The 27244-nt window shown below is 42.6% G+C and overlaps 1 protein-coding gene across 5 annotated transcripts in view; it reads right to left on the reverse strand.

The window, feature by feature from the left end:
- The window catches only part of ME3 (malic enzyme 3), a 128713-nt gene that overhangs the window by 46045 nt on the left and 55424 nt on the right, over positions 1 to 27244 (reverse strand). For 3 of the 5 annotated variants that reach the window (XM_032991102.2, XM_032991103.2, XM_032991100.2), the window contains 2 exons: positions 14088 to 14221; positions 12385 to 12534 (listed from right to left, as the gene is read on the reverse strand). In XM_032991102.2, the coding sequence (XP_032846993.1) occupies positions 12385 to 12534; positions 14088 to 14221 (284 nt within the window). Of the gene's footprint in view, positions 1 to 12384; positions 12535 to 14087; positions 14222 to 16808; positions 16905 to 23500; positions 23544 to 27244 lie in introns of those variants that run through there. The other 2 variants (XM_032991104.2, XM_032991099.2) reach the window with 2 other exon arrangements.

The raw sequence follows: 27244 nt of genomic DNA on the forward strand, positions 1-27244 counted from the left end.
CAACAGTATTCTTTAATGCTTTCATTCAGTGAGCAGTTACTTCTTCGAAAAGTCAAACTAGTGTTCCTCTTTCTGATCTTCTTGGTTAGCAATCCTGCCTTGTGATCTATTTCCCCTTAGAAGAAACATTGTAAAATAGAGCCAGCAGTGCTATCTCTAAAGCATTATTGTTTATTTACAGAGACTATGCAAAGCTTCATTTCCCAAAACACAGAGGGGAGATTATGCAACTACTTTCCTCACAGCTCCAAATCTCTCCTCGCTTCCCTTCTACCCAAAACTCTCCCTCCCTCTCCCTAATAGCTTTTCCTTGGCAATTACCAGTGCTTTTGTGGCTGTGTTCGCAATCCTCCTGGTATTGTCTTAACTCACTTTTCTAGCCTGCTGCTGCCTGTGACATGCAATCAAACAGAAATCTAGTGCAATCAAATGCCACCAAGCTCCATGTAAAACCTCTTTGGTCAGTGCTGTGCTTCTCTTACAGTATTTTCCTGTGCTGTGGTTTTGGGTAGCACTTCTATGATTTCAGTTACCTGTTTACATCTATAAAATTAATGGCATCTTTACACTTATCACATACGAATAATGGTCAGTAATTATATCCACCAACTTTACCACAGTGGTCAAAAGCCACAGAAAAGCAGAACAGATGATGGTGCTGGATCACTGATTTGTATACTAGCATGAAGCACAAAGATACCACTGTTTCATGGGAATTTCCCTTACTAGTTGAGATAGGATCATATTTGTATATTTATGTTCCTGTGGAGGAAAAGACACTGCTAGGAGGATTTCAAAAGCTGCTAAGATACAGGAATTGAAAAACACATACCCCAACCCCCACGCCCTCAGCTATTGCATCTTCATCCTTCTTTTCCTCTCTCACTCCTCAAAAAGTACTACTCTGAAGAAAAAGACACTTGCTCAGTATGAGAGGAATGTATTTGAACAGCATTATCCAATTTTTACAGACACTGTAATGGTCAGGCTTGCTCAGGGTTTGGTATATAGTATGAAGAGCACAAAAAACTCAACTGTAAGTTCCACGTGCTTTCTGCACAGCCATCAGTCCATCAATCTTGTTTACTGGATCTCAGATAAAAACCATCAGAAGTATCTTCTTTAATGGGCTATCAGTCTTTGCCTTATACTATTACTTGTTCCTGAGGGACTGATGAAGGGAAGCAGATTAAAATAGTAGCTAAAGTCCATGATTCTCCAGATATTTACATGCTGCTTGTCATCCAACATAAGAGAGGGTGTTTGCGAGGAGTCTCGCTCCTCGTGTGTGTGCTGCCATACTGGCATGCAATGAATTGCAAGACTAAACCATGAATATGGCAACAAAACTCAGGCTTTTGCTTCATTTTCTTTCCATGTATTAAATTCTAGTCTGGGTGCTTGAGGGGAACTTGCTTCTCAGGTGAGAAGAGGACAAAGAGTACTGGGGGAGTTAGCATTAAGAAAATGAACATTCTCACAATACTTACTTCAGACAGGCAGGCATCATGATTCAGTGTTTTCATCTGGCTAGGAAAGGCTTATTTTCAGAACAAAAATGCTCAGGACAAAGGTTAAACATCTCCAGTACGCAACCTAAGATGATGAAATCCTGCCCACATAAAAGTCCTTGAGTGTTTTAACTTCCTAGGGCCTGGACTTCCCTCAGAATGGGTAGGAAGTCCATGGGAAGCCATTGCTTAAAAAAGCAACAAACAAAAGAGATGAGTCAGATCTTTGCCAACATCTAAGCCTGCATGAGGCTGCTGTTGAACAGCGATGAAAAGGTTGTGAGACAGTGGTCAGAAACCTACACTGAAATTTGAGGTTGCATAGGAAAGGGCTCTGACAGGCATAGCACAAGGTGACCTTCTGCAGTGATCACAGCCATTGCTTTACATAAAGGCATGATGCTCTTGGAAAGCTTTGAGCAAGACCATCTCAGAGTAATATTGAAGTTCACCTGGCAAAGTCATCTTCACAGTCAGGAAAGAAAAAGACAAGTTGGCTTGTCAGTGTGGAAGGATGGTGACTGCTGCTGCAAGCCACTCTGTGCTCTTTGGAGTTTGGTTGAATTACATCCCAAGCCCACGTGACTGGTAGGTATTTTGGCTGTCCACAGCCGCAACAGGGATACACGTGAGGGAGGGATCAGCTGATGACCTTGGCATTCGTTGCATGCTAACCACAGAAAATTGTCACTATAGGAAAGACCTGCTCTGGATTCAAGGCCAGTCTGTGCTAGAGATGCAGTAAAATGTGGTTACAGTAAAATCCTACATTTGGTTTTATTTATTTACACTCTCAAGACTCATGCACAAAATTGACAGGTTGAGCAATACGAGACTCTAGAGACATTTCCACCAGCTGCACCCCTGTTGTTGATTTTTTTTGGTTCAGGTCTCTGCCAGAACAGGATAAGAGGCTTCAGAATAACAAAATAAACTTTGAAATTGCTTGGCTCTTTTAGGGATCTTGAGATTATAAATGCCTGTGGGCTACAGGCTTTGGAGAGAAAGTATGTGCTAGCATGCATTGATTTGTCTAAATAAAGTACAATTAATCATCAAATTGGACAAAATCCCTGTGGTGATTCATCAGCTATTTTTTTCAGATTTTTTTTATCATAAAAGCCAAGAACTTTCTGTTGTTTTAGATTAATTTATTTGTAAATCATAGGATGCTCAATAGTACCCTGAAGTACTGATGAAAAAATAATAGAAACAAAGCATAATCAATTCTTAATGAAATTTATACAGAGATTTATAAGGCAATATCCTATAAATACACTAAAAGATTTAATTTCAAATAATCTGCAAGGTGAATGACTGCATTAATATTATCAAGTTGTCATCATATATTTTAGGCAGGAAAACCAAAACTCAGTGTGGGAGCCAGAAGATGCAGGCTGCAAGGTACAATAATGAAAGATTCACTATCCACACCAACCCCCAAAACCCACGCAGGGAAAGCTTCATGATCCTAAGGGATGGCAAGCAGCGAAGCTGTTGGAAACTGCCAAAGATCAGGAACAGAGAGATCTGAATGAGCACATACGAGTGATTGCTCCCAAATGCAGAGAGCAGTGCACACAGGCTTCAGTGCGAGCTGCAGCCCTCCCAGTTCTCTGGCATAGTCCAACCCCTGCCACAGCGGGAAGGTCCAGATCAGAGCCTAAAGCAAAACTTTTGGATCCATCTCCTAGTCTGCCAAGTTATTAACACCCAGCACTATTTTTAGCAGGATTTTTTTTTTTTTTTTTTCCAGGAAAAGGGAGCTTATACAATCACTCTTACCTGCTAGCTCATTTCAAGCAAATTTATCAGAAAGGCAAAGGTCTCAAAGATGTTTGTTCCTACACCCTTTTATGGAAATCACTGTTGAGCTAAAGGGAAAAGATAATGGGGTTCATGTCCCCACCACTCTGGGGAGGGATACACAGACCTTTCTCTAACAATTATTCTGACAGCTGGCCAAAAAGATAGCTTGCAGCTAGACATATGTGCTGCTTCACACCTAGTTCCTACTGAGCCCTCACTAGCCCAGCCCTATCAAAACCTTAGAGCCTTCCCGGGCCGCAGGACTAAGCAGAAGGCAGAGAAAAGGAGGAAAAAGCTGACTGTAGAGGAAACTAAATGAAAAAGGGGAATGGCTATGGGGCAGGATCAAAACCACACAGGAAACCAGAGGGGACAACAAGCAGAGCACTCAAAGCTGTGCCTGCTGCTCCCTGAAGAAGAGGTGAGGGAAGGGGAGAAGCACAAGCTGGTGTGGGTGGCTGTGACGAGCACAGGAGAATATGGAGAAGGTATGAAAGGAATGTGGAAGGGAACAGAAGGTATCACAAATGTGAAGTGTTAGGGGACAGCAGACAGAAACCAGAAGGAAACCTGGATTCATTGGTTCTGCTAGTCAGGGAACAGCCTAAAGAATAAGCAATCCTTTCTTCCTCTCCAGGGGGGGAGTCGATGGAGAAAGATCAGCTCAGTAACTACCTTTACTGGCCATTATGCAGCAACGTGAAAATGCAGAAGGTTGGTGTTAGGCCCCCAGTGAATCTGGCAGCAGGCAAACAGACCCATGTTGCTCTTGGCTTATCATGAGCTGCTTGTCCCTACTGGATTCTCAGGACTGGATTCTGGTTTAACCAGACAATTGTCATGTCATAGCACAATTCAGTGGTTAAATCCTGCTTGTACTTGAAAACTTCAGAAACCAATTTTTTCCATTGTCCTTTTCAGCAGTGGTGTTTCAACAGTGGTGTTTAAGTGGTCATCTGAGAAGGTCTATGTAAGAATTCAGCCCCTGGAGCTAAGGGCTGGGTAAGAGCCAAGAAAGTCTGCAGCATGGGGTCTGACTCTTGCTTACCCTCAGCACTCAGAGCTCCCTTCTTGCTGATATGCAAGAGGGAGAAGGAGAAACCAGGCTGTTCATTAGTACTCTGCCACCCACGTGTAAATGTACAGACACACATGTGTAAACATCAGCCTTTGAGATGACACATAAGACCCCACCACCCAGGGATTCCACCATCCAGCAAGTGTGGCCATTTCCCAAATTCAGTATTCTTTGCTGCATTTAAGTTTATCATGCTCGAGGGGCTCGAAGCCCTCTGTTCAAAAACAACTTTAAGTGTAGGAAAATCCAATTCATTCCTGATTTTTCTCTGCCTCTTTGGAGGCTCAGTCCCTAACCTGCCTGCATGTTGGATCCTGGCAACATCTCAGTAATTGGAAGATTACAGGGTTGCAAACAGAAACGTGTTGAGATGGGCAAACAGTGCTGTTGCTCAGGGTTGTTGACCAAGGAGCACTTATCTGTTTTCACTGCTAAGCACATAATGTATTCTGTTTTACCTGATAGTATAGAGGTTAAGGGAGGATCAAAAATTGCTGGGAAGTTAAATTAAGTCCTACCCTGATTGTATTTCCTTCCTGCACTGTGCAAATTTGTTGAAGACCCACACCTTCACTTTTAAAGTGCACTGCAGGGCGCCCCAAGAATGAACACAGAATTAGGACAAAGTTTGACAAAGAAAATAAAGATTATTTTGACAATACCACAGTAATCAGCCTTTAGATAAACTGAATCTAATCTGGCATACTCTATCTTAGTGAATCCACCTAATAAAAACTTAACTTTTGCCATATATTGCAGCAAATACAGAAAATTTCAGCTGCTTTTACAGTAGATCTTCCATAATCATGCACTGAAGATTTGTGTGGCTTGCCTTGTCAAAATGTTTGAATGGTGTATCTGCACACAGAGTTCTCCAGAAACAAAATCCAAAACACAGCAAAACCCAAGGAAGGTAAGAATTACAGCATGAAAGCACAGAAGCCCTCACTCTGTGCAGACGTGCTAGGGAAGTCTTTGGCAAATGCAAAGCAGCTCTTTATGCTGCCTAATTGATTTCCCTTCTCTTTCAGAAATGGATGCTCTGCTTTTAGAGGACACAGTAGCTCTGGTAGCTCTGACACAGCCGTTATACAGCAACATGAGACTGCAGCTCACAGTTATCTTGCAGTGGCATATAAAAGTCAATATAAATTGCATAATAAAAATGTATCATTTATTTATATAAATATTCCATAATCTAAACAGTTATAAAAGAGGATTGCTCCTCATAAAAACTGTTCCCAAGTCATGATGCACAGTCCATGGGAGGCTGTCCCATAGCCCAGTGGATATTGCTGTCTGAGGTTTTCATGATAGCCAGTGTTATTTCCACTCCAACTTACATCCTGGTATTCATTATTCTAAATAATTCTCCTCCCTCCTCCCTGTCTTTGACAATTTTTGTTTAAGGTGGGGTTGCTCCTTGTGGCAGCAGCATAGATTTATGACAGATTAAAGGTGAACATATCCTCTTGAATTTCCTTCACCAGGTCAACCTCTTTCTTTTGACCAACACCACCTCTTCCTTTGAGCTTCTGGTAAATCAGGGAATTTCAACAGACTTAAATCTAAATCATCTCTGACAGCAGGAGAAAGCTTGACCTTCATAAATTAATGTGAGACTTTGCTGTCAACTTCAGCAGGTCTGAGATTTTACTTCACGCCCGTGAAAATTTCTCTTGGTTGTCAGAGCCACTGCACATACATTTTGCTCAGGAAAAGTAAGGGAGAGAGAGATATGACTGGAGATATAGAGGGAGGAGCACTGATTGTTTTTCTAATGAAAAAGTGGATCTAAGTCCTTTTTCACTCCCATTGCATGTAATAACTGTGGTACAGCCTCACAACACCAACAGTGTCCATCCTATTCCCCCAGTCTTCATGGTACCTCAGACGATGGCAGATACACCAGCTCTGTACACCCAGAAGCCAATCTGTGCTCATTTCCCCATTTTCAGAACCACTTAACTGAAGGGGGAACAGAGAAGGGACAAGGATGGGGGTACAGCACGCTGAAAAGATTTGCCTGGAAAAAGTGGGGCCAGTGCATAGGGAGCAGTGGGAATCCTTGAACTTCTTTGCCACCTCTCAGCAGAAGCTTCCAGACAGGCTGAGCCATTCTCAGCAGCTCTGGATTAACTGCTTCCTCTTCACCCACTCCAACCATGGTCTTCTGCTCCTCACTCCATAACCTGGTCCCATACCAAAGACTGTCTCCCACCTATATCTCCTGCCAACCTCTTCAGGGCTTCCTGTCTACACACTGTCTCCATGATCCTTTCTGCAGATCCACCCCTTCAGTCTGCTACAAGACCAGTCTGCTTGTGGTGATGCTATTTAAACACAGATCATTAATCACATTCACCTTCTCTTACACTGACTTTAGCTGCTTCTGGAAGGCGGCTGAACTAGGCTGGTGACAACAAGAGACATTATGACAACTGGTGTTTTTACAAGAAGTAGAGATTGCCTAAAGGGATTCCCAAGCACAATTTTCAGGACAATAATCCAAAACCTATCTTCCCACTCAAGTTTTATATAAGGGGGAGTGCAGACAATTCTGTGGTTAGGGACAAGTCTATAGGATTTACAGCTTTGTTCTAACTTCCATTTGGTTTGGGTTTAAAGTGTCTAGAAATGGCAGGTGGCTTTCTCTCCTGCTGCTCAGACAGTGCAACACCATTAAAAAAAAGTGCCTCAGCAGATCCAGATCTGTTGACAAGACATTTCTGTAGATTGACTGATGTTTCACTTGCTCATTTTTCATCACAGAAACAGATCATTATTCTGTCAGACTTAATTTTCACACCATCTGCATCCTGTTAGCTTTCATTCTCCAGGTTCAGTTTCATCCCAACATGTTTCACATTGTTCTGCAGTCAGTCCTCAAGGATATTTATGTCTCCAGAGAAAAACAGTGAACTTAAGCAAGTTTTTTCTGTCCACATAGCTCTCCTCCAATGGTGACACACCAAACCTCTTCTAGTCCTGCTCTCAGGGGATGTCAAAAGCTTTTGAGGAGCAGCTGACAACTTTATATTTTCAAATACCAATATGATCATGATTATTCAGTATCTTGAGAGACTGTGGTCTTATGCTACTGCAATAAACTATCCCTCACTATCACAGAAGAAATAAAACCCTGATTCCATGCCCTGAGAGATGTTCCCTCTGCTTTTCCTTTGTGAAAAACCATAAAGTCTCTTTCCAAAGATACTGTCATAATTAAAGGATATCCTCCAGCTTAAAAAATACCTTTTAAATAGCATTGCACATGTTCAGTCATGTGCTACATAAGGACCCCCATGATATTCATTATGTACATTTTACATTGAAAAAAAAAAGGCAAAAAACAGGAAAAAAGATCACAATATTACTATGCGCTTTTGTTTGTAAAGGACTTTGTCTCTTCACTCTAAAGCAAAAAGGACTCTCAACCACAGTCTGAAAGCTTTTAGGGCTGGTAGAAGCATTTCATAAGATAATTGTGACTCTTTCTGTTAATGGGATCAAAGAGAAAAAATTCCTCCCTCCTTCTTTCTTTTAGTGTCTCAGAAAGTTGCAAGCCCTGCTCTGTTACTTTCATTCCTTCCTCCTACCAAATTTCTGATGAGGATAAAGGATCCCCGGGCTTTGAAAAGTATACACTTCCAAGGCCCATGCTCCTTAGTACCTAAGGTAACCTGTCCCTTGCTTAAAGTTACAATTATGTTATCAGTGCTTCTGAAAATAAGCAAACCTGCCCTTCCCATGCCTTGAAACATGCTTCCTGCTGCTTCTGCAGATCCCTTTCATCGTGTCAGCACAACTGTTGCAACTGACAGTGAAGTGGCTATCTGGATTACTGTTAGTCTGGCCCAAAAAAGGCTTGGATCTACCCAGATTTATTCCTGAATCAGATCATTCCACAGCTGCATGGACATCTGTGGATGAACAGGGGTAGTGGGAGGGAGAAGTGAATAACCAGGGATGGATTTTAGGAGATAGACTGCAAAGCTGTGTGTGTGCAACCCCAGGATTCGAAGCTGTACAACTCTGCAAGGAATCTCCTTTAACTCTGGGTCACCATTGATTGTCTGGAATTACTTCAGTATGTGAAACAAGTCTTGTCACCTTGGGACATGTTTTCTAGCCATATCCTTTGGTCTTGACAATGTGCATACATCTGGGTCCCCTCACAATCATTTCAGAACTGTGAAGTCAAACACAGCAGCAGATTTTTCTAACAACAAAACTACAGCCACAAGACTCTGAGACACAAAATGAGGAGCTGCATAACCTGAGATGCCTCCAAGAAGTGAGCATATTTGCCTATTCTAGTCTTATACTCCTCCCGCTACTGGCCACTGCTACAGACAGGATCCATGGCTAGGAAGGCATCTCTTTGGATATGGTTGATCTTCTCTGGTGCTTATTTAATGTGGTCTCATCACAGAAGAGAGATTTTGACACCTGAGTCTTCATCACATGGGCAAAAGTCTGAGGCCACAGGAAAAAAAAAAAAAACAAACCCTGCTTTAAAAATTTAAAACACCTCCCGAAGAGAAAGGCAGTAGGAGTTTGGGGAAGGCAGAGATAGGAACCTGCTGGGGCATCAGAAGCTCTGCCTGGTCCACCAGAAGTGGGGACACTATGGGCATCACAGATAAGCATGCGAATAGTTGGACGTTTGTGTTTTTTTCTAGTAGCTCTTTTCTACTGGTAAGAGAAAGCCTGTGCTTCTAGACTACTGTCTGGGTAGCTTTTTGAAAGGGAAGAACAGCAGATGTCTGATCCCATTCAGAGCAGATAAATCTGCTGGCAGAGAGGATGCTGGAGCCCTGACCTGGAAGGAGAACTCTGGACACCAGCCCTGTAAAAGTGCAGGTAAAAGGTCCACCCTTAAGAGTTTGTATCTGGAGACCAGGGAAGATAAAAGAGGCATTGAGCCCTGCAATTATGACAGCAGTATCTGGCAAACAAAATCTGCAGCCATGCAAACACTGATAAATGCATTCCGATGCGAGAAGCTGTGCTAGACCTTGTAGGACTATTTTCAGATGCTCTTGTACAAGAGTTGCTTTGTAAGAAAGTTGCTTGTGCGTGAATCTTTCCAGGCTCAACCTTCAAATATAAAGCCAAACACTAATAGGGCTGAGAAAGATCTCAACACAGGGAAGAAGTTTACTGTGTCCACAGGTCACTAATTGCTGCTGCTGTGGCCGCAGAATGACTGTATAATATTCTGCAGACTTCCCTGCTCACCGTAAGTATGTGCATGTCCATCCGTGTTGGAGCACCATGTGGTGTTTTAAAACTGAGATCTCATCTCCTGCCTGATCAACAGCATTAAATGTGACAGTCTGGATGAAGAGGTAATTGCTGCAGCAAATATTCAAACCAGCTCCCTGTCACCCAAGGAGTCGGGCTGTGAGGTGCAGCACTCCAGAGGACAGGTTTAGAAAGACTTTGATTCACTGGAGAGATGACCTAAACCCAACAGGACAGAGTTCACAGCAGGACATGTAGTGAAGAGAATTGCTAAGAACAATTACAGAGTGGCACATATCTGGTGGGGTAATTGTTTCCAAGAAAAGATTCACAAGGAGATGATAAAATGAATTACAGTGACCAGATCACTCAGATAATACCAAAAAAAAAGCTGAGGGCACACTGGGACCTGTTAGCAAAAGCTAAAATCTAACTAGGAGAAAACTGCTTTCTACCTATATGAGAGTTAAGTACTAGAATGGACTACATGGGGCAGCTTTATTGCAGATTTAAAATAAAACATAATCAGTTAATGAATCAGATTATATGATAAGGCTTCCTGTAACAGTGGAGCAAAACTGAATGGCTTGGACAACCTCTCCAGTTCTAGGTGCTATGTGCTCCCTAAAACATCAGTGAAATATATTTACACAGGTGTCATTTTGTTTTAGAAACCTTCTGATACAAGTAAAATGAGGTTAGAAGAATCAGTTTTTCAGACTGCCAGTGGAACTTAGGATAACAAAAATGGGAAGAGCTAGAAATTCAAATTTAGGTTTTAATACATGAGCTCCCGAAATCTGCAGGTCCTAATGAATTTAACAGAAAGTGTTGGCATCCTTCCCTGAACTAAGTGTCTGGCAGGCCACCTCCTGATGTACATAATATGCTCCAGAAGATATATACTGTAAGAAATAAGAGTCAGATTGACAAAAAAAGCACATATGAGTGCTTCTCATTTTAATCTCATCACTTTACATGATATAATAGCTCTTTTCTTTTTGCAACAAAAACACTCTTTTGCTAAAAGAACATTGATTAAAACCAAATCTGAGGCTAGGCTGAAATTCACTCTGCATCTTCAGGGAAACAAACTCCCCGCCATAGGAAATTCAGCGTACTAAGGGCATGATAGTTTGCCCTTTCCTGCAGAAGCCGTGGGCTGGAATCCAGAACAGCTCCAAGCCCAATTTCAGCAGCAAAACTGGCAGACTATGAGAACAGATGTTCTTACCACAGTGGTAAAATACTGTGGGTTTAAAACATAAGAAAGAAGTGAGTTACAGGAAGGGGAATTCTCCAACAGCAACAACTGCAGAAAGAGTCCACTATATGGAAAGACAACCCTGCCTTCCTGAGGACAACATCAGGGATGGAAAATAAAAGAAGCAAAGCTCCCAAACATTGTTGTAACTTCTTGCAAGGTAAAGGCAGACCAAAGGCAAAGATACAGTGGCTGTACAGCAGGAATTGCTGCTGTAAATTTTGATTAGCTGAGAACCAGCAGTGTGCTCTTCCCTGCCTGACAGAGCCCACAGCTCAACACCTGGAGACAGTCTGGGCTCTCTTATCTCTGCTACCTTCTACTCCTGCCCAGAAGAAGTAAGTGTCCTCCCCCTGTACAATGAGCAATTCCTTCTCTGGTTTCTTCAAACACACTGAGGAGGAGGAGGGGATATGATCAAGGCTTGACTAGATGAATGACTTCACCGCAGCCCAGCAGATCCAGAAGATGGGTATCAGGGAACAGAACACAATTACCTGGGATAGATAAGCCAAAAAGCAATCCTGCAGAGCAGCTCATGTGAAGTAAAAGCAGAATGCACTTGCCAAGATAATCTTATCCATAATATGTTATTCATCATCTGTCTAAACAGCCCTTACATCTTTGAGGTCTGCTTCAGGGTCCCCCTGTGACCTTAAGTCAGTTAGTAGAGCTTGCCTCAGTTTCCCCACCTACCACACTACTCTCAGCTGAAACTGCAGTTACACATTATGCTTGTGAAATGATTTAAAACTGGTAGTATTCCATTCCTTTATTCTGCATATTTCTACAACAAAAGCTAAAATATACATTTCAAGGATAAAAAAAAAATTAAAGCTTGCAAAGAAAACTGAACCTTACCATTGAATTTTCAGGCTAGGACTAAAGTGTATTTCACAAAGCTAATGAGAGCTTTATCTAAACATCAGTCATTAAAAAGAATTATGCAGAACAGGGCCTTCCAACATGGTATAGAGTGTTTAATGCTGCATGAACTTACACAGTAACTGTTCTGAGCAATGAGGAAGGCACTGATGCAGAGCATCATCTCCTATGATGAAAATGATTCCTGTGGAGTGGTTTGTGGAAGTGCATACAAAAGTTCAAAATCAGCACAACATATCCCAAATCCAACAATCACTCAAACGCCAGCACTGCAGAAGGCACTCAGTGCTCCTGAGACAACAGATGGGGAAGGGTGCAGCCATAAGTTGAGCTGTTTGGAGCTAAGCTGCACAGACTGTACAGTACTGTTCGAGAACAAAACCACTCTGTTCACTGTTTATAGGAAGAAGGCAGGGCTATTCTTGACTCCCCAGCTCATCATCAAATGTACACACACGAAGCTGCTTGCTGGTTCGCTTTTTGATGAGGGATCAGGTTTTAGATATTTCAGGCCACCCACATAAGGATGGATTGTCGATACAAAAGAAACATTCACATGAAATTAAAAAAAGGGAGCAAGAACTCACCGTGGTCTCCTGAAAGCCAAGCCATATTGCTGACAAGCTAGGCCAACCGTTGGGGTGTAAATGATGGGCATGAATCTCTCAATGTCGGAGGTCAGCACTCGGTAAAAAAGCTTCTCATTCCTGTCTTGTAATGTCATAAGAGCAATATATCTTAAAAGTAAAATAAAATAGATATATATCAGTATCTGTGGTTGTTGGCAGTTTCATAAAAAGCAGTAGTCGGCTCACTCCATATGTACTCAGTTCTCCCAAGCCCTGACACTCCTTAGTGCTACATCACGAGTAGATACTTGGAGCAAAATTTCCCAGAGGACCTGACCAGCTCCACCATTCTCACAGACAGCTCACAGACTCAGTAGGGCTGTAAGTCAGACTCATGTATAACCTCAGAATTTTGGAATTTGCATTAAAAACAAATGCAATGGAAAAGGTCAAAATTAGACTCCAGGGCTACCTGGGACAGAGCGGGACATTATCTTTGTTATCAAAAATTATTATGTGATCTAGAAGATGAAATATACATATATGCAAATGTTAATATGCACATTTCAAAGCACTGTCTTTCCTGAAATATTTCCTCAAAACCTCTCTCCATTATCCTGCATTCTCAATTATTTAATCTCTAAACTCAGAAAGATAGCTAAATCCCATCTTTGAAAAAAAAGAAAAAAAAAAAAAGACAAACCCATTAATTTAGAAAATGAAAATGTTAAATCAACTTTATATTCTTTCTGTTGTCCAGACTTACATGTGCATCACTGGGTTTATATGACCTCTTAGTAACTTAGAATATGTTACATTTCACCAAAGATTTTTCTTTCTTAAAAATGTTTAATTGGCTAAGACTGAATTTGTCGAATTGAAGCCAGAAAAATAAAGAACTCAGAAAACCAGAGAGAGATTGCAAATGATTTTCTGTCTGAGAAACTTGTATGAACGTAATGACAAACTCCCTTTTGTGTTCACTACCCAATCTTGCAGTGTGGCTTCAAAAAGTCATCACCCACTGCCAACAATATATAATTTGCAAGATCAACAGAGGCATTTGTGACACAGAAAAGCCAATGTAATTGCTCTACAGGGGAAGAGTCCTGCTGCCTCAGTCCCCAGATCAATGGCAGCTGAGACAGATGGAGATGCAAACCCTACCATCCGTCACAACAGGAGCCAAACACCATCTTCCATCAATAACCCTGATGAACAATACTGGGTTCAGTGGAAGCTCAGGAACAGAAAGATTAGTCAATACACATAACTGCTTCTGGGTTTTTTAAAATATTTTTTATCTACTAGTTGGCAGGTCTTTTCTGTTCTTCCATCCCATACTGTAGTGAATGTACTGATGAGCATACAGACAGGTACCTGCAGTTGTTCACTCTACCTCCAGCACTCTGGGGCTGCCTTTTTGTTGTGCACTTGTACCAGAAGTATAGTGAATTGCTAGGCTAATACCTGAGCTCTCCAGCAATGTGGTGGTAGAAAAAAGCAGTACCAGTGCTATTTTGGGACTGTGATGGCAGGTAACTTGGGCGAAGATGGACAGGGCAGAATAAACACTGCTGGTGCTGGAGAGTATGGGCATCTGGGAAAAAGTGACTGTAAGGAAAAACTGTGTGCCTTGAAGCAGGATCCTCAAATCTCCCTGGGGGCTTTAAATAACTGAAAATTAAAGGGAGAGGGAGAAGAAAATGTTTTTGACATACTTGTCTAGATCATTAGATTTGTTCTCATAGTTTTTCATCACACGGAGGACTTGCACGTCTTGGCTCAAGAAGCAAGGAGGAAGGAGGCCATGAATCCCCAGCTGCAGCCTCTCTTCAAGTGTAAAAGCCATTCCCTGGGAAGAAAAGAGGAAGGCATGTTCAAGTGGCACAATATGCACTACCAGATAGGATATCCAAGAGGACAGCAAGCAACAGCATGTGGCCCCGGAGGCAGTCCTCCCCTGCAGGCACTGTGGGGTTGGACCTCCCAGACCCTACAGCTTCTGGATTAGTAGTCCCAGCACCAGTAGGGCTTTTATGATTCACACTCTTTTGTCATTTGAATTTGGTTGGTCTTTGTAGTGTATAAAACTTTATAGTGTATATATTCTCAGGATTTCTTTCACTTTAACACTCTTATATTACTTAATTAGTTCACGCCTACTAGTTTCAATGGCCTTCCTGAAAGCCCAGCTCTCACAATCCTTTACAAATCACATAATGGGTTTAGAATCATAGAATCATTTAGGTTGGGAAAGATCATTGAGTCCAACCCTTAACCTAACAATGCCAAGTCCACCACTAAACCATGCCCCTAAGCACCACATCTACATGTCTCTTAAATACCTCCAGGGATGGTGACTCAACCACTCCCCTGGGTAGCCTGTTCCAGTGACTGACAAACTTTTTGGTGAAGAAATTTTTCCTAATATCCAATCTAAACATCACCTGGCACAACTTGAAACCACTTCCTCTTGTCCTATCGCTTGTTACTTGGGAGAAGAGATCAGCCCCCACCTCACTACAACCTCCTTTCAGGTAGTTGTAGACAGCAATAAGGTCTCCCCTCAGCCTCCTCTCCTCCAGGCTAAACACCCCCAGTTCCATCAGCTGCTCCTTGCAGGACTTGTGCTCTGGACCCTTCACCAGCTTTGTTGCCCTTTTAACACTCTCCAGCCCCTCAATGTCTTTCTTGTAGTGAGGGACCCAAAACTGAACACAGGAATTGAGGTGGCCTCACCAGTGCTGAGTACAGGGGGACAATCCCTTCCCTAGTCCTGCTGGCCACACTATCTCTGATACAAGCCAGGATTCTGTTGGCCTTCTTAACCACCTGGGCACACTGCTGGCTCATATTCAGCTGGCTTCCAACCAACACCCCCAGGTCCTTTTCCACCAGGCAGCTTTCCAGCCACTCTGCCCCAAGCCGGTAGTGTTGCATGGGGTGGTTGTGACCCGAGTGCAGGACCTGGCACTGAGCCTTGTTGAACCTCATACAGTCGGCCTTGGCCCATCAATCCAGGCTGCCCAGATCCCTCCTGTAGAGCCTTCCTACCCCCCATCAGATCAACACTCCTGCCCAACTTGGTGTCATCTGCAAACTTACTGAGGGTGCACTCGATCCCCTTGTCCAGATCACTGATAAAGATATTGAACAGAACTGGCCACAATACTGAGCCCTGGGGAACACCACTTGTGACCGGCCACCAACTGCATTTAGCTCCATTCCCCACCACTCTTTAGGCCTGGCCATCCAGCCAGTTTTTTATCCAGTGAAGAGTGCACCCAACCAAGACATGAGCGGCATTTTTTCCAGCAGAATGCTGTAGGAAATGGTGTCAAAGGCTTTACTAAAGTCCAGGTAGACAACACCCACAGCCTTTCCTTCATCCACTAAGCAGATCACCTTGTCATAGAAAGAGATCAGGTTAGTCAATCAGGATCTGCCTTTCATAAACCCGTGCTGACTGGGCCCGATCACCTGGTTGTCCTGTACGTGCCATGTGATGGCACTCAAGGTCATCTGCTCCATAACCTTCCTCACCGCTGAGGTCAGACTGACAGGACTGGAGTATCCCAGATCCTCCATCTGGACCTTCTTGCAGATGGGTGTCACGTTTGCTAACCTTCAGTTAGCAAAGATTTATATTTGTATATTGAATAGTATACCCAACTCATCAACTTCAGTTACCTTCTAGTTTTCCACCAGAGACAAATTGTATTAATGGCATATTAGCAGTGCAGAAGACAGGCATGACATGTAGGATGTTTTCTCATTCTCAGTCCTAATCCTTTTTTTTTTTATTATTCAAGGAGCACATAGAGTGCCGTAAATCTTATTAAATAACAGCCACTGGCCCACAGCTGAAGCTGGAGTGCCAGACTGTGTTGGATAACCTTGCTCTTACAGGATAATTTCATCCTTCTAGGAAGAAGCCTGAGCATGATCCCGTGCATGCAGGGGCTGATGCTTCAGACAACCAGCAGCACTCTATGCTGGACTCAGCCAGATGAACAGCAACAGTAAATGAATTCTACAGTCTGGGAAGAAGATTATGAAAGGTCTTACTCCTTAATTAATGGGATTTCTGCTATGCTGATAGCAGATTAGACAGCAGGATAGAAGAAAACATTTTCAGAAGCATCTAAGGAGCTTAAATTCTAATGAAAACTTCATCCATAACTAACCAACCGATTCATATCTTGATGAACAGCTGGCAGTAAAATATTCAAAATCAGTAATTATTGGACTATATCTACTCAAGCACACAGACAAATGTTTGAAAAAATCTTAATGAGCAGCTCCATGACCACATAGCTGTTAAATTATTTTATTCCATGGATTTAATGTTTCTCTATGACAAATAACTGTTATTATTGTTGCACAAGAAAAACTGAGGACATATCGCAATGCACTTGGTTTTGGCAGCTTTCCCTCACCTCCTGTTGCTTGTTCCTGTCCCTGTGCCATCCCAGTGGTTGTGCCAGCAGAAGCATGTGTGCAGTCACACGGTTAATCAGTTAGAGGAAGTACCTGAATTAAAAATAACCAGGTCATTTGAGCCCAGAGCAGCTCCCCTGGCTGATGACACACCATAGATGGCTCTACAGACACTGGCAAACCTGGACACAGCCACTGGGACATACAGCCATGGGAACGGACTGCTGGAAGAGCCACTCACTTGTAAGTGGTGCAGATGCTGGTGAGAATGTTTGTCAAACTATCAGTGATGCCAAGTAATCTGTGACAGGATAGAGGAAAGGACTGAAACCGATTCTCCTGTTTGCCAGATCCATGCTTTGTACATAGTGTGGCACTTCTTTTATTAGTAAATTGTGCACTAATGGAAAAAAAAAAAAAAAAAAAAAAAAGCCTTCATGTATTTCAGAAAAGATATTTAGCCTCCAGGACATCTAAGAAGAAAAGAGTCTTTATCCCATAAGCACTTTCATAGTTTTTTTCTGTGCTCTATCAGGACAGAGCCAAGCATTTTCAAAACCCTTGATGTAAGAACATGGCTCTTCCAGCCAGCAGATGAGGAATCAGCAGTTGCCTGGGAGGCAGGAGGTCAAGATCTTGCTGTCAAACCTAGAAATGGCATTGAGGTCTCTGTGGTCATTGTTGAATGCTGTACCCAGGACATTGATGGTTCTGCTGAAGTGCCTGACATTTTTGACCCAAATTTCCTTCCTAGGCCCGAGAAGCCTTCCCCCAAATGAGTTTCATAGCAAAATTGGTATGTTCCCACAAGACAAAGTTTGAATTTTTGTGAGTCATCATTTCTCAATTTAAAAAATTCCCAACACATTCTCATCAGAAAACTTGCGATCATCTGTATTCTCCAGACTGGAGACTTCTGAAAAACTAGACTAAGATCAACACTGGACATCAGCTCTATGTCAGTATTTGGCTTTACACTGACAATATTGTATCACGGCAGGGAAAATACAGCTACTGCAAAAGTCAAAGTTTATCTGCAATGAATGGAAAAGAAAAAAAAAGAAACAATTTCAAACCATTTACTTCCTGTGACCTTTGAACATGGGGGATAGATAATGGGAGACCGAAATATCTGACAGTAAATACTCCACTTGCTTGTCTAGGAAGAGTCACATCACAGGTCGGCTGATCAGGGTCAGAGACCTGACCCCTGCTCATTCCCTGGAACAGAAATGAAGTGCAGCAAAAAAAGTAAACCAGTGGAGCTTACTCAAGAGAAAGACAGAAACACAGTGTCCTAGGCATTGCTGCCCCCAACTACTAAAAAGCTTATTGCAGCATTTTTTTCAATAGGAAAAAAAGGCTTTTCAGTTATTTTCCACACCCTAAAACAGTGAAAAGTTTCAATATTTCATCAAATGATCACACATCCAACACAGGAAAAAATTTCTGTATTTCAGCTCATTTCTATTCAAAATAATACCATGACACCTTACAGAAACAGTAGTCTGCATGGCCACTTGTAACACCCCTCCCTTTTTTTTTTTTCCCAGTGGGTTGGGCTCTACCTGGATGACATTTCCAACAACTCAGCGTGGTCAGGAGTATCCAGCTTCCCTTTATCCAGGGGCTGTGATGGAATTACAGATGCCATGAAAGTGGAGCACTTGTATTTAGGCACTTGCCCTTCAATCCCACTAGGGCTTTTTTCTCCTTTTGCCATGGAATTCACTAGGCTGCAAAGTGCTCAGTGTTGTGCTGGGAAACCTCTTGAAGCGGTACTGATAATTAATGTAATAATTAAAGATTGAATAGGGTCAAAATGGAAGGTGAGGTTGTACAGAGGTTTGTCTGTGTAACTTGGTGTTGTGGTTTGAGCCTACTCAGCAGCTAAACACCCCACAGTCGCTCACCCACCCTCCCCCCACTTGGGAATGGGGAGGGAATCAGAGGGGCAAAGGGAGACTCACGGGTTGAGATAAAAACAGTTTAATAACAGTAACAGAACAATACACTGACAGCAGTATCAACGGGTAATGTACAATACAGCTGCTCACCACCCACCTGCTCACAGCTGGTGATCCCAAACACAAAGGCCCCACAGCCACACTCCCAGAAGTGAGAGCCCCTCCCAGCCCTCTGCTGCCTTTATATAGTGAGCACAGTGTCACATGACATGGGATAATCGGCCAATCGGGGCCCAGCCCTCCAGCTGTGCTCCCCCCACCCCCGCACACAGGTGAGGGCACTGGGACCTGGGGAGCCCCTGGGGTCTCAGGGTGCTGCAGCTCCTCCCGCTGCCAGACCAACGGGAACTCTAGTCCAGCCCCAACCAGGACACTTGGGCTGGGAGGGACACTGGAGCACACCTTGGGCACAACCCTGCCCAGTGCTTAATTTCTGGCTAGTTTTTAAGTCTTCATAGCGCCAGGAGTCTAGTCTCCAGCACTAACTCACGATTTCAAGACACAGCAAATGCAAGACTCTGAACTTGAGTTTTAAGCAATATGGAGATCTATGCACATGAATGCATGTTTTTGGATTGCGAGAACAGATTAAACTGTTTAAACACAACCGCAGTTGTGCTGTGAACAGTCCAAGAGTAAGCATGGTTATACTAATATACAATATACACTTTCTGCATTTATTATATCTGAATGAGCTACATCAGTATAAGCATCTTCACAGTGAATCAACTGCAACCACATGTGATGAGGAAGTTGTTGCCTTCACAACCAGTTAAATCTCCAAAACACTTTTAAGTACAGAGCTGGTCCATCATACAGTGGCTCTGTGGCAGGGTTGGGAGCGGAGGAGAAATTGCCTGCCCTAACTTTGAAGGCTGCTTTCTGAAGTTCCTCGGAAGGTCTAGGAGTAAGGACCCCTGGGTGAAGTGGTTATATTCACTGAAACAGCACAGCGTGAAATGAATGTGGAAACACATTCTGCCCCAGATCAAAAGCTGGAATTCACTGAGGTACTGCTATGTTTAAGATTAAAGCTTTTAGGGTTGGATTCTTTTTTTTTAAGACTGCCTGAAAGCCATATTGTACCACTCTTTTTCTGGTCTTGAAAGGTCTAATGATTAGATGGTGAGCCACAGCCCTGCAGAGCTAAAGCCAGGTGCTCTGATTCATACTTAAATGTGTGGGAAATGAGTTGTCATGGAGAGGGCAAATGCTATGTCACTACCCAAAAACAAAGGCAAAAATATCAGCTGCCCACAAGGCTTCACGCTACATAGGGGCTAAGTGAGGGGTTTTGTGCTGGAAAAGGCTTGCTGCAAAGAACCCCAAAAGCTTCTGTTTTCTTATTGCTGTCAGCACCAAGTCTGTTATGTGGCAGCTCCCTCTTTGCAGCTTAAGCCCATAAAAGCCACTTATTTCAGAAACTGAAGGGCGAAGCCAATTCACAGGTAACAGTAAGTTTTATCAGTGCCTGTACTCTCCAGCAGTGAAAAGGGGCTGTTTCACTCAGGGATGAATACAAGCAGAAGAGACGCAGGCATGGCTTAGCCTTATAATTTACATATTATAGATCATAGTGCTGTAGGTGGGAATAAATACACAAAACATTAGTTCCTAGGGTATCAAGAAACTGTTCTTACGACAGCGGGGGCTTAATCAAGGACTGAATTAGACCTTACCTAGTGCAGAACATGCAGAGTCCACTGCAGCTCAGACCATCTCCAGCTGCTCACCATCTTTTTGGAGCAAAGTCTTGGCTTACTGCATCTTTCCAAATCCCTGTGCTCTAGAGTGCAACTAGCAGCCACAGCAAGGGGAGGGCTGTGGGGCAGCTTGCGTGGCCAGACCAAGGGGTTTATGCAGTTTATACAGTCCCGGGCCATTGCCCTCTGTGACTCTGGGATGCAAGCTGTGGTTCTCAGCCTGCCTTCTGGGACTCCAGTCTCCAGTCCACGCAACTGAAAGCTGGCCTGGCAGTCTTTGAGCTGAGTAAACAAGTATCAGTGAACATTTTCCAACCCTTTGGAAACAGTCCCTGGAACAGGGAACTTCCTAGTCTGATAAGAGCAGAGTGCTGGAAGAGGACACGAGGGAAATACAGACACACAAGGATCACCACTGCAGGCTGCAAGGGCAGGCACAGCTAATCCACTTCTCCTTTATAATTAGTATACCAACTGCCATGCTAGGGAAGTCCTAACAGTCAGAGAACTTAATAAGCTCATTCCGTACAGATTTTTCCTGTAATGTGCTTTCCACAGATATTTGCAGCTGTCCAATTTTACAGCCGGGATGTACTTTGACTATCTGCAAGCAAAAGTTCCTCCTGTAAGGGGTCAGTGCCAGAAGCTGAACTAAGCCCCACTGAGACTGCAGGCAGGGGCCAGGAAGCAGAGAGCAACAGCAGAAAACACCAATCTTCTACACTATGGAAGATTTTTCTACAAAGGTCAGATCCTATTGTGGCTTCTGGCTGACTTGATAACCCTCTTCACAGTGCAGTGCTCCCTCTCAGCTACTCAAACTTCTCTTGCTGGTGTGGACAGAGTGCCACAGGCCCTGTCCTGCACTGCATCCCACCCTGGAAAAGCTGTACTGAAAGTATTTTTGGTATAAAAAGAGGGAAGGAGGCACGTTGGAGGGGTAATCCTTTATTTTTCTAATTTTAAATGTCTTTTAGGTTCTTATTACCTTTAATTGTATGTGTATACTCTCTTAAGCTTGGAAAACTCCCAAACTTGTGATGGTTTGGGTTATGTGGAAGACATCACTCAGCGTGTCTTCTCTGAAACCTGGAAAGATTCCCCACTGTGCCTTCTCAGCAGTTATTGCGGGGCAAGCCTTTTGTCAATCATGATTAACAAACTTTTCTTATAGCGTCTATGACTCTTTCTGGGTTCAAAGTCACTAGTTGAAAAATCCTACACTCTTGGCCATCCCCTTTGTTACAAAGTAATATAATTGTGGATTTCTAATCCTTTCATATTGTTGCTCCTTCCTCTCCCACAGAGCCTGGGAACACTGAAAAAACTCCAAGACAAAGATAATTAAGCAACTCAACTTCATGTTTGTTTCAGTTCCGGGGAACAATCTTTAATGAGGTCCACTAATTCAATTACAGCATAAGTTGTCCCTACTATTAATACCAGTAAACGTTTTGCTTTGTGTGAGTAACTTCCTTTCACTGGATTAGAGGGACATATTTCCATTATTATTCTCATTCTTACCTTGTCTTACAACAGTGACTTTTGATTTACACCAATGTAAGAGTGAGCAGAACTAGAGCATAATGAAGTCACTCTGCCAGAATACTTACTGACCAGGGCCCCGATCCTGCTTGGTTTATCTCACAGAAGTAAAAACTTCCTGATGAGGACATTGATGATGGGCATGTGATGGGCAAGATGTGACAGGGTCGCAGGCAAGAAGAAGCAAAGCCATGCTGTTACAGGAGGTTTACCTCAATAAATAAAACTGATAAGCCAAATGTCTTCAGGGTTTTATTCATTAATCCATGGGAAGAACTCAAAGCTCCTCCAGCCCTGCACTGTGATTTCAGACTGCAGGGGTACAGCTCTATACTGTATTTAGTGGAGGACTCATTACTATTTCCCACAGTTTGCCAGCCTCCAGGGCAGCAATTTTTCCTTCACAGATAAAAAAAATAAATCCATATGCTAGAAATTATATGTGTTTTGTCTGCAAACAAGATTCACTTACAATGAGAAAAATAGATTTTTAAAACTGAGATAGAATAAATTCTCCAAAGAGCATCTGGTTTGGCAGACTGGTTTTGTGAAAGATCTATGAATTTTGCAGATGGTTAAAAACAGCATCATTGCTCTATTGATAGGAAAGGTGGAGATAGATAATTATGGCCAAGTAAGAGATGACAAGATACAGCTTTTTTTTAAGAAACTCAAATTTGGGGCCAAATTCAATGCCTTGCTTCTTGCCAGAAAAGCAATACTAATATTCTCACACAGTTCTAGCCAAGCCAATGGGAAAACTTATTTGGCTTTAGTGAGATACAGGTTAGGCTGACATTTCTTTTCATTTTGACTAGATTCACAAATGTCTTTACATGCATGAAATGTCTAAATACAAGCTCCAGTGTCTTTCAGTAAAGGAGAAGAGTAAAATCACTGCATGGAAAATAGGCCTGCCATGCTACAGAAAAACTTGGTGTAATGGGGAAAAAATAGAGAAAACCTGATTAATTATTAGGAGCAATAGAGCAGCACAGAGTCACAAATGGTGTGGGACACATGGTGCATGCATACACGTATACAGCAGAGGAAAAGACTGTTTCTGCCCGGATGAGCTTAAACCACAAAGCACACACTGGTTGCCTCTTCATTTATAGTAAAACACTTGGTAAAGAAGGGAGGCCTGATGGAGCAAGAAGTAGTGAGGACATCACGTTTTGTGCTATAGCCAAGCATATGTGCAGATTCCTGAGCTGAACCCCAAATTCTCAGTCCTATAGCAAAAATATCCCACGTGATCTTGGCACATACATCACAGTGGATTGGCCCTCCCGATTCCCAAGAAAATGAAGACACCCTTGTCCTAGTGTCTCCTCTACATGATTCCCAGCCTCCCTGTGTAATTCTACATCTGTTTTACACCCACCACTGTCACACCTTTTCATGCCAATTAATGAGTGAAACAAGCTAGTCCAAGATAGAGATGAGAAGCTCGTAGTCCACATGGCTATCTACCTCAGCTGTGAGGGATGCTATTCTTTCATCTTGTGGGGAGAGAGAGCAGGGTAAAATCAGTTTATGCAGGAGATTTGACGAGCACAAAACCCAGTATTCCTGTCAGCTTCTGTGATGCTGCAGAAACACATTTCTCCCAAATATGATGCTTTTCCTAGAAAGAAACAATTCAGCATAAATTACAATACTTGCATTCCTAAGTCTATGAAAACCAGCCCTCATCCTCAGTTTGGATAAGCAAATATGTCTGAGAAGAAAGATCAAGGCAATTTTAAGGTTTAAGTGTGATCCAAAACATTAAGAGAATACAGTTTTAAAATCCAGTTTTACAATGTCTGGAAATTTCTCCCATTGTACAAGCAGCTGGTCATGTGAATCGTGGTTGTATATAATTTGGTTTCGGTGCTTTAGAGAGCACTAACTTCCTTTTGAGGTTCCAGCAAATTACATAAAATGAGGCTTGTGCACTTACTGCTTGCACGCAAACTGCATCATGCTTTGGGTTTGGAGGATAGGAGTCTCTCTGCAATTTGTATCTCATTTGCTCTTTCCACTCCTGCAAATGAGGTTGCTCCAAAGGTAGGCTGGAGCTGGATTACAGTTCATGGATGACTGCTGATGGCTGTGTTTGGTTGAACACCACTGAAAAGCTCTTCCCAAGACATAGAACTAGCTGTTTCACAAGGAGATCACTTGGATGCAAGTTTAAATTGAATGAAACCAAGAGTAGTTTTGTTACTGACTTTATCAGAGATGATTTCTCCACTGTACCACTCATATAACCTTGTATGCTTCTTCTACCAAAGCTCTGTAGAAAGGAACCATCAGCAGCAGCTTCCTGAGCAGTACCAGACGCTCTCTGCTGATTCCCATCTAATCCAGGACAAGCACGCTTGGCTTCTGAACCACAATTTTGGTAGCTGTTTAATGAGATGTAACATATGCCTGCTTCAGAGCACTATGGGCCATTTGAGATGCTTACAAACCTTTCAGATACCCCCTCAGACACAATATTGTAGAGAAAGGCAGTATTTTCCTTTTAAAATTAGAAATATGAGAAATAAAGAAGGCTCTAAATAAGAAATCTGTCATCTCAGTAAAACAAAAGCACTAGAAAAAACACTATTAAGCTCTCCTCCGATTATACAACCACCACTTGAAGACAACTAAACATGCAGGTAAACACAGGGCACGCCGCAAGAAATCTGTGTGAGCCTCCATTTCCCACTTGAGTAATTCACACTGCTTTTGCTTCTCCCTCACTGCTTCTACAGCCCATCCGCACTGCAAGGCTGTTGATGGCCTTCAACCCAGGCAGCTTCTGCTGGGGCTCAGCAGAGAAACCGTAGCAATCGTGATGTGCGTGGGGCCAAGGTACAGCCACCCACTGCGGTGCCATCGGCATTGCAACACACCGGCTGCGAGGCGTTCAGCACTCTCAGGAGTGTCCAGCTTCCCTCTGGAAGGCAAGAGGAGATCTTCATGCTGTCCTCGTTTGGCGGCTCACCTTAGAATTCAGCTGTGTTTTACACCATGATGATATTTTTCTTCCCATTTCTCAGCCTTCCACAGACTCAGCCTTTCAACAGTCTTTTATTTTGTCTCTCAAGGCATTAAGCATCTTGCTTCTCTCTCTTTACTCCAGCATTTCTACAACTGTATTTCACAAAATGTCCTTTTAACACTAACAGGTAACTAAATCTGTATGTATGTGCACACACACACATATATATATGTAGCACAAATGCATGACCTTTTCCAATCCAGCCTCCAGCCAGCCCTAAGATGATCTTCACGCTGACCTCAGAGGCCGTTGTTTCGCCAAGCACATGTTTTGCTTAAATGCTGAGATCAGCCATCCAACTGTCCAAACTACTTTTGGCATCACCAGGAGAGTAGCTAGCCTACCGTGACTACCCTCTGACCCAGCCCTTCATACTCCTTCTCGTCTGAATGTTTTACTTCAAACTTTTTCTTCCTTTTTAATGAAGAGAGGAAAAAGGAAGATGCAGGAAGAGCTCACATACGTGCGAACTGACCTTTCGTGTCTACAGCTCTCATCACCATTGCGTGCACTCTCCCCGCTTTCTTGGTCTATTGTCAACTTGATTTGAGCTGTCTCAATTATATGCAGTTGAATGCACAGCACTCAGCATGCTTGGCCCCAATACTGCAGCATCTGGACTGCAATTTGTACAATAACACAAATATAAAATGATACATCTTTTCTATCAAACTTCCCCCCCCGGACCTCTAAATATTCTTCCAACGATACAGTCCTCTTATTTTCCACTTTCTTTGTTCCTCAAAATTTCAGCTCTATTTTTTCCATATGGTGTGAGTGGAACTATGTCCAAATATTCCAGGTGACAAAATACCACTAATTTCATACAAGTGCTTAAATTTTTATAATTTTCTCGAGATTAAGCTTAACCACTTGCAGTTTCAAAAGCACCCACTGCTCTAGAAAGATATTTACACTAGACTATAAATCAAATAGCTAATAAAGTTCCTGAGATTTTTCCAAAAAAGGTTCAAAAATGAAAACTCCCATCCTCCTCTTCCAACTGTTTTTAATCAAGGGCAGTATGAAACAAGTTATCCAAGTTCAGAATGGAAAAAAAAAAAAAAAGTACAATTACTCTGAGATGAAATTTCAAGATTAAAACCCTTTTGATTCCTTGAGCTGTTTGACAAACATCTATGTGGAACAAGAACTGCAGCGAGATATTATAAAATATTTATGTCAGTTTGCAACATGCGTGACCACATGTTGGTCAAGACAGCTGAAGTGTTCATTATTACTAGGAAGCTGTAAATCGCTCCTTTGGCAAACCTTCAAATGAGTTTAGAAAAAAACTGGTTCTGTTCTTGATTCCATTAGATGCTATAACTTAAAATGCGAATAATATTGTTCTTGGCATGGCTGCTGCATGTCCACCTCAGCACAATTACTCCAGCCTCTCCTGGCTTAGACGAATGTCGTTCAAGGCCAAACAGCAGCTTCCTTCCTCCAACAGAACATCTATTCTTCTGTAACCGAAACAATTTGGCTAAATGACACAAAGATAAAGCGTGACTGCAGTAAGAATAATAAACACAGTACAGATTCCTTGAATACACAAGAATTATCCCCCAAAAATTTGCTGTATGGATGATCAGGACAAGGCAATTGCTAAAGTAATGACCTCTGTTAGGAGACATCAGCTGATGCATCAAACCTTCAAACCTGCCATTCAAAGTTGGGTTTCAACTTAGTGATACCTGCCTTGCTGAAAGAGCACACTGCACTGTGGGGAGCACTGCAGGCAGAGCCAGCCAGACTCTGCAAAGACTGGGAAGGTTGAAGTGATTTTCACTTATGACCTGCTGTGAAAGATCTGCATGCAGAACAGGATGGCCATTGATTTTGTTTTCTGCAAAACCAGCTGATGATACTCAACACATCTTTGGGAATAGACCACTCAAATTTAGGTTTCAGTCCAGGGTTTTTATTCTCCTCTGCCTGGCATCGCAGTCATGCAGTGACATCAGAGTAAAGCAAATGTAAAATGATTTTGAACTTGCTCAGTGTTTGAAGTAACTGAAGCCCTGGATATTCAGAGCTGAAAAGCTGGAAGGAGACCTTATTGCTACCTTTCAAAATATAAAGGGCACTTATAAGAAAGATGGGAACAGACTTTTTAATAGGGCCTGCCATGGTAGGACAAGGGGTAACAGTTTTAAACTGAAAGAGGGTATGTT

Source organism: Tyto alba, unplaced genomic scaffold, assembly GCF_018691265.1.
Source record: "Tyto alba isolate M040663 unplaced genomic scaffold, T.alba_DEE_v4.0 Super-Scaffold_2, whole genome shotgun sequence".
In the NCBI taxonomy this organism is placed as follows: Eukaryota; Metazoa; Chordata; class Aves; order Strigiformes; family Tytonidae; genus Tyto; species Tyto alba.